General features: G+C 40.0%; 1 protein-coding gene across 1 annotated transcript; it reads left to right on the top strand.

Annotated features, from left to right (window-relative positions):
* The first annotated feature begins 788 nt into the window (after positions 1–788).
* Positions 789–7,544, top strand: LOC131235593 (fructose-bisphosphate aldolase 1, cytoplasmic). Its single transcript, XM_058232819.1, has 2 exons — positions 789–948; positions 6,254–7,544. Exons 1-2 carry the CDS (start codon positions 921–923, stop codon positions 7,300–7,302), a joined length of 1,077 nt encoding a protein of 358 aa, XP_058088802.1. The 5' UTR covers positions 789–920; the 3' UTR covers positions 7,303–7,544.
* Positions 7,545–7,885: the final 341 nt, after the last annotated feature.

Raw genomic sequence — 7,885 nt, 5'->3', positions numbered from 1 at the left:
ACGATGAAACGGATGGATTCAAAATTCAAGGTGGCCCACACCACGCACCTATTCTGCTGCCCATCGTCGTAGATGATTGTTTTTTATTGGTGGGCCATCCATAGGGAAATCCACCTGATGGACGGTCTTAATCATCATTATCCTGTGGGGCCAAAGAAATTAAACAAACAGCCGGCATATTAACCAGAACAAGGCCAGAGGATTGGGTGTATCAACGACGGTGGGGCCCATCTTATGAACTGCTTGGATTACTGAAACTTGGGTCACACGTGTGCAAACTCAACAGCCAAGGGTGGCTTTTGCAATCATAATGGGCCGATGCAAAATAACGGGCTTTAATCCTGTGTGCCCACAAATGAAGTCCAGCACCTGAGGCGGTTTCGCCAACCAAACCGCCTTTGTCTCTTCCTCCTAACGAAAACCTCGATGCTGCACCGCTCCCTCCGGATTTTCCAGATCCCACACGCGCGTAGCAGATCTGCACCCATTCGCACGCGGGAGTAGGTATCTATATAAGACACATGTGTAAGATCTGAGCTGATCTGAGCTTTCCATCTGGTTCGGAATTATGCTTGGATATTTCTTATTAAAATTCAGGCAGTTTCATTTCTCAGATGGGCCACAAATTACAAAGTAAACTGACTAATAAAATAAAAATTTCTAACCGTTCATTCGTTTCCTGTAGCTTAACTGATGTGTGATGTGGCCTATCGTTGAGCCAGAAAACCTATAAAATGTAGGAAAATCTTGTATCTCATCCAGTTTTACATATTAGCACGTGATGTTGCGCGTGGATTGAGAATCTCCACACGCGCGTGGAGTGAGGAAAGGTGTTTTTTGTCGCGTCTTTTCTTCTTTAATAGCACATCTCCTCTGTCTTCTACAACAGTCTCCCCCCTTCTTTCTCTCTACACAGCAAGATGTCTGCCTTCATTGGAAAATACCATGGTAATCTCTCTCCCTCTCTCCCTCTTTCTCTCCTTGTGACATTGGATTCTATGTTGGGAGGATCTTGATTTTCCCGATGTGTTTTTGGTTTCGGAATTGGATTTGATTTGGGTTTCTGTCCGGTAGATCTAGCATTTATGAAAAATCATAGCTAAGGGAGGAATATGTTTTTAGATCTTATATTGGAACTTTTGAGAATATGATAAATATCTCTTTTCTTTTTTTATTTTTTCAATTCTCTTTATTAAACATCAGATCCTTTTGCGGGGGGTATTTATTATTATTATTATTTCCTGCCTTATTCCCCTAGGAGTTGTTTGGGGGTGTGGGGATTTGGGTCAGGGATTCTTTGCATCCATGGATTTCAAATCTTCCCTGTTTGTTTTTTTACTTGAGGATATTTCAAATTAATGGATTTCCTAAATCCAACACCCCCATAAATCCATGGGTTTGGGGCAAATTCAAATCCCCAAAATGAGAGGCTTGCTTAAAAGAAAATCCATTGCAGGACATGCTGTGACATGGCCATAAATACTTCCAAATCTAAGGATTTGTAGCTTGATTTCCAAACAGTGGACTTCAGGATTTACTAAATTCAAATCAACTGCAAATACATTAATTTGACAAGTTCATGGATTTATCAAATCTATAATCTCATTTCCTGATCCCAAACAAGGAAGGAATTTGTGCCCTGGTGCCCCATTCTTTAGTCGTGGGCCTGTTGCTCGAATGGGTGTTATCCAGATCGTTTCTCTTATGGGCCTTAGCCTGGATGAGTCATTTGCTAAAAAATATCCATGGTGGTGGTTCATAACCTATTGATCAGTGTCCCAGGAATAGACAGTGTAGATATCATGCAGCAAGTCTTGAAAAAGGATTTTTTTTTTTTTTTTTTTTTTTTTGTTGTTGTTGTGTAGAAGCCTATAAATGAGTTTATCTTATCCTAGTTAATAGTAATTATGTATTAGAGATAATGATCTCTAATGCGTAGCTCCTTTTAGCATGTACTCATCATGCACAACTACATAGTTACTGTTAACTAAGATGATATGAACCCATTTTTAGGCATCTACCAAACAGGGCGTGAAGATTTGATGGATAGGATCTTACAATCTAAAAGAGTATTGGGTCTTATCACATCTTCATTGGGTCTCATAATATCAATGATGTGGATAAATGAACCATGGGTGGCTGCTTCAGAACAATCTTGATGGACTGATGCATCAGAATAGTGATAATTGGTATGGCGACACAGGGAACTAGAAGGCCTTGATGCATCTATTTTATATTAGTGGGGCCTGTGTTCAGAGAACCAAACCATTGATTTGAGATTTCCCAAAAATTTTCCATATTAAATGTGACCCTATCCATCCGATCTATGGCCATACAGTATTCAGCACATGAGGAACTATAATTCCTCTTCAGCAAGTATTTGTGACAGTATGATATTCTGGAGAGTAATCATAGAGTAAGCATGTGAATAGTGTCCTGATGTACCACTTTCATACTAGTGGGTAGCATGACACTTTGATCCAAACTGTTGATCTTTTGAGATCTGCCACAGATGAGGGCTGACCCAAAACTCTTCTAGATTGGAATGACCCTATCAACCCTATGGTCCTAAAAAAACAAAAAGTTTTTTCTTTGTTCTTAAGTGCATATTCGTGAGCCATTGATCAAAGGTTGTGATCCTTCCAAACCTCTAGGCTGAGAGATTGCTAGGGAATCCCCCATCCACTTCAGGGCTATAAGATCCATGATCTAGATCACCCAACCATGGTGATATGGTTCTTGCTATGGGCAGGGGACAAGTGCTTGATCCTCGAGGCAGATCTACCTCCTAGTCAGTTAATAGTTTATGGGAATGAAACACTCTTTTATCATTTGATAACACAACATAAAGAAAAACCTAATATTTGTCCAAGATTTTGATATTCTCAAGATAGGATATATTCGAGATTTGGATATCCCAAAGATAGGAACTAATACAAAATATCATCCAATCTAATTTAATCCATATTCCACCTATCCCTATTCAGTTGGGATTTTTTATTTTAGTTTTATTCTTGGATCCTATCACATGGGGCCAATCTGCACAGTCCTCGAATCTTTCTATTTTTTGTTTCTGATTTCTTTAACATCTTAACAAATCTGGAAACCAGAAAATATTAAGTAATCTATCTCTATTCATACTGTATGTAATGCGACTAGCTGGAAACATTTTTGCCCCAGCAATTGATTTCCCTTGGGTGGATGACTTTGAATATTCAAAGGACATGAGAAGAAATTTTAATGCAGTAGGGGTATTTGGAAACCAGAAAATGCCGCTGCTGTTGAATGTACACGAAAATGCCTTTAAACAGCTTAAATTTTACCCTCGAAAAGCGATTAGCTAGGGATAATTTTACCCTTGAATTAGTTTTAGTAGTAGTTAAACCTATGCCATATTGCAAGAAATGTGGAAGGTTTTACCAGAGGAATGGTATTTATGTAATTTAAATTAACAACTGCACGGATACTCTCTCGCTTTTTAAAAGCAGATGAACTTTGGAACTGTGGTAGACTACACAGGTGTTAAAAAATTTCACAAGTGGAATTCTGTAAACTCTTGATTTAAATGGATCTTGAACATGATTATATGTTGATTTTTTTTAAAACTGATTAGTAGATAGTTAATGGATGACCAAATAAAAACAGTCGATGGACCAAAATCAGCAAATAAGTGCATGTTAATAAGGTACTAAGAATATTAAATCAATATAAATTTTGAAAAATAACATATTTGATGTGGTTTATTTTTTTAATTATTATTATTATTTTAATTTTTTATAACTTAAACGGCGTGTAGTAGTGTATCATTTCAAGGTTCCGTCAATCATTACACATGCTAGATATAATCACAAATAATTTCATCTTCTTCGCCCCTCCCATGCATTCAAGATCATGTCCTCTCTTCTCGTGCAGTGCATGTGCCACAACCCCTGCGCCTCCTTTTTGGCTATCCATACTTTTCATCTACATGCCTCATCAGAGGTGATCCATTGTTCAAAAATACATCGATGTGATGATCTTAATTGCTTGATTGTTAGCATATTCTCGCCAATTTATATCCTTGTCTATCCACTTCCAAAACAAATCATCCCATGCTTGGGATTGTATCACGGAAAAGATTTTGGGATATGGACCATACGTGATGGGCCCACCCACCAGAATATCCAACTGTCTTTGTTGATAATAGTGCAGTCTGCTCGGGCCCCTCATGGGAATTAGGGGACTGTCTCGTGTCTCTTTTTTTACTTTTTATTGTTTTCCTTGTCTTTAGCTTTTCCAAAGCTTCGGCAGTGTGGTAGGAAATGTATGTTACAATGCTCAGGCTGAAGGTGTACAAAACATTCAAGCTTTCAGTTTGTACAAATTGGCAATGCGTCCCTGATTAAAACCATTGATATGATAGACCACGCCTTGGATAGCCATGCACAAAGAATCGCTCTGATGTGAAGATCTTAGCTGTAGAATATTTAGCCTTTTATTTTTTTGTATAGAACTGTTGCAGAGTTCTTTTCTTAACTGTTTCTTTGTTGGCCAAGTGTTGAGCGGTTTAGGATCCTCACATCTGGGAAAGTTTTGGTGCATTAACCATTTACAGTGTGGCCTATGACATCAACAGTTCCCAAACCCAACAATGGACCCTCAAAATGAAAAGCTGAACGGTGTTCTCTCTTAATCTCATGAGTGTAGATGAACTATGTATTGCATATTTTCAGCCCAATTCTTATGTTGGGTCAACTGGTAGCTTTTAGTGTCAATCAAGGTGAAGGATCCTCTATTTTTAGTCGATGGATGGGCCCATAAGGAACTATTGGTCTGTGTGTGATCCGAAGCTGCCCATCTGATGCGACACCACCTTAGGATGACCCTGGTCCAAAAATCAAATGTATGAGGTTTCATTTGAATGCTGCCAATGAATGATGTTAACTGCATGGTCAGCAAAACTTGCCATTTTGAAGTTGTTGTTGTGACTATGCTTATCATCAAACTCCTTTTTTGGGCATGGATAATTAACTAATTAAATATGCGATTTTTATTTTTATTTTTGGAAAAAAAAAAAAAGCATTTTATTTAAACTGTTGAGTGTGTTTTATTCAGAAAAACCTTTTGAGTGCACTCTAAGAAAAAAGATATAGGTGATAGCTAGCAGCCTTCAATTAACAAAATTGAGTAGAAGGTGACTTTTTTTTAGCTGAGATGACCATTTACGTAGTGATTTACTTGAAAATGAAGAATTTGAGAGGAGCAAAAAACAATATTAATCCACCATTTATATTTACCTGTATACATCATTGCTAATGCATGTGAGAATCTACCAATTTTATTTCTAGTTTGAGAGATGCTCCAGGTTTCTCAGAGTTGTATAAGTTATATTGATCGTAGTTGCATCAGGACACTTAGTTATCGAATTGATTGATCTAGACCATCTATTAGGTCTAACTTAGTTTTTATGTGCTATGCTGCAAGCATTACACCAATCTGACGGCTGTAATCCTGTGATCATTCGTCTTTCATATGGTTGGTCAAAGTCATTTGCACAAAAATCAGTCCAATAAATGAATTGATCGATGGGTCCACCATAGAATGCTTATGATTCTAAAGAGTCACTTTATTTGGCCATCCTAACAAATCCATCCATGGCTTGGAAAAATGAATGGTTATAAAATTAAGGACAAACCAGCGATGGATTGGATCGTCCAATCAGTGTGAAATTTTCATAGTAGCTAATAAAATGTGTTCTGGATGTAGTAGATGGTTAGGATTGATTGATCCGACAGTCCAAGTGACCAAATGCAACTAGGAGCACTATAACTCAGTGCTATGAGAGCATTGGAGCATTTGTCAAGATTGTATTTCAGTCTTATCTATATATAATATTTCCACAAAGATATGTGCATGTATAACCATTTTATTGCTTTTTATGTAGTCAAAACCAAATTAAACCGGAACCTTTTTTTTTTTCCCTCCAAAATTTGGTGTTTCTATTTCGTTGAAGATTTTTTTTTTTACTGGTCATTTATATGACTGAAGCTGAATTTTTTTTACTGGTTTTCTTTAATGATCAAAGCTGAATTAAACATGAATATTTCCCGTACCAATTTTTTATGTGAGATTTTGCTAACTATGGTCAAGAGTCTGCATTTGTTTAACCAGATCATCTGGCTTTGGATGCATGTGGGCCCAATCCATTGATTTTAGCAATAGCAAAACATGGCCCTTTTTGGATGCTGAACCTTCTAAGCTTCTTTGATTGCAGATGAACTCATCGCCAATGCAGCATATATTGGCACCCCTGGCAAGGGAATTCTCGCGGCTGACGAATCTACTGGCACGATCGGGAAGCGTCTGGCCAGCATCAATGTCGAGAATGTCGAGTCAAATCGCAGGGCCCTCCGTGAACTTCTGTTCTGCACCCCGGGGGCCCTCCAATACCTCAGTGGCGTGATCCTCTTTGAGGAGACACTATATCAGAAGACAGCGGATGGGAAGCCATTCGTCGACGTCCTCAAGGAAGGTGGTGTTCTGCCGGGCATCAAGGTTGACAAGGGCACCGTTGAGCTTGCTGGCACCAACGGTGAGACGACCACCCAAGGCCTTGATGGCCTCGCCCAGCGCTGCCAGCAATACTACTCAGCTGGCGCTCGGTTTGCTAAGTGGCGGGCTGTGCTGAAGATCAGCCCCACTGAGCCGTCCCAGCTTGCCATCAATGAGAATGCCAATGGGTTGGCCCGTTATGCCATCATCTGCCAGGAGAACGGACTTGTACCCATTGTCGAGCCAGAGATCCTGGTTGATGGGTCCCACAGCATCGACAAGTGTGCTGATGTGACAGAGCGGGTGCTGGCCGCATGCTACAAGGCACTGAACGATCACCACGTCCTCCTGGAAGGGACTCTGCTGAAGCCGAACATGGTTACACCAGGGTCCGATGCAAAGAAGGTTGCACCCGAGGTGGTGGCAGAATACACAGTGCGGGCACTGCAGAGGACAGTCCCAGCAGCAGTCCCAGCCGTGGTGTTCCTGTCAGGTGGGCAGAGTGAAGAGGAGGCGACCCTGAACTTGAATGCGATGAACAAACTCAAGGGGAAGAAACCGTGGAGCCTGTCATTCTCATTCGGGAGGGCCCTTCAGCAGAGCACACTGAAGACGTGGGCTGGCAAGGAGGAGAACATCGAGAAGGCACGGGCTGCATTTCTGGCAAGGTGCAAGGCTAACTCTGAGGCGACACTCGGGACGTACAAGGGGGACGCCGCAAAGGGAGAAGGGGTGTCTGAAAGCCTCCATGTTAAGGACTACAAGTACTGAAATTTTCATTAAGGACTACAAGTACTGCAATTTTCATATTTCTATCGTAACAAGCTCTTGTTCTCGTTGTTTTCGTGATGAGAGAGGAAGGATGAATAGGCCGTGGGCTTTTTATGTTTTTAGTTTAGACAATATTTTGGAGTTTTTGGGTTTGTGTTTCTTTTCATGTAATAAGGTTTGAAACGGTTTTGAGGTGTGTTTTTCTTCAATGAAACTACTAGTTGTGACGGTGTTTTGTTTCATTTATGGCAGTTGTTTGTTTGGGGTTTTTGTTCTTTTTCACCTTTTCGTTTGGGAATGGTGTGAGGCATGCAACCGTGCATATGTGGATAGTGTTTGTGGTGATTGGGACTGTTGGTCTGGTGGACCATCTTGCGTTGTGTGGTGGCTAAACAGTGAGGGGCTATAGATCCAATACAAATATTTGTATATATAAATGGTGTAAATACGTCCAACCCAACAAAAATATGGAAACATACTCTTGTATGAAGTCCAACTTTATCTCACTTGACCCAAAGGCAAACAGAGTAACATTCTCTGCAATCCTATATTTCCTGACATAAGCTACAAAAGAATCATCTGG

This window comes from Magnolia sinica, chromosome 19 (genome assembly GCF_029962835.1).
Source record: "Magnolia sinica isolate HGM2019 chromosome 19, MsV1, whole genome shotgun sequence".
Taxonomy (NCBI): domain Eukaryota; kingdom Viridiplantae; phylum Streptophyta; class Magnoliopsida; order Magnoliales; family Magnoliaceae; genus Magnolia; species Magnolia sinica.
This window is presented reverse-complemented; position numbering and strand designations above follow the sequence as displayed.

Excerpts from the sequence above, each read along its gene's own strand:
- LOC131235593 (XM_058232819.1), top strand. The coding sequence starts at position 921 with ATGTCTGCCTTCATTGGAAAATACCATG. Across the intron at positions 949-6,253 it reads CTTCATTGGAAAATACCATG|ATGAACTCATCGCCAATGCA; the intron begins GTAATCTCTCTC and ends CTTTGATTGCAG.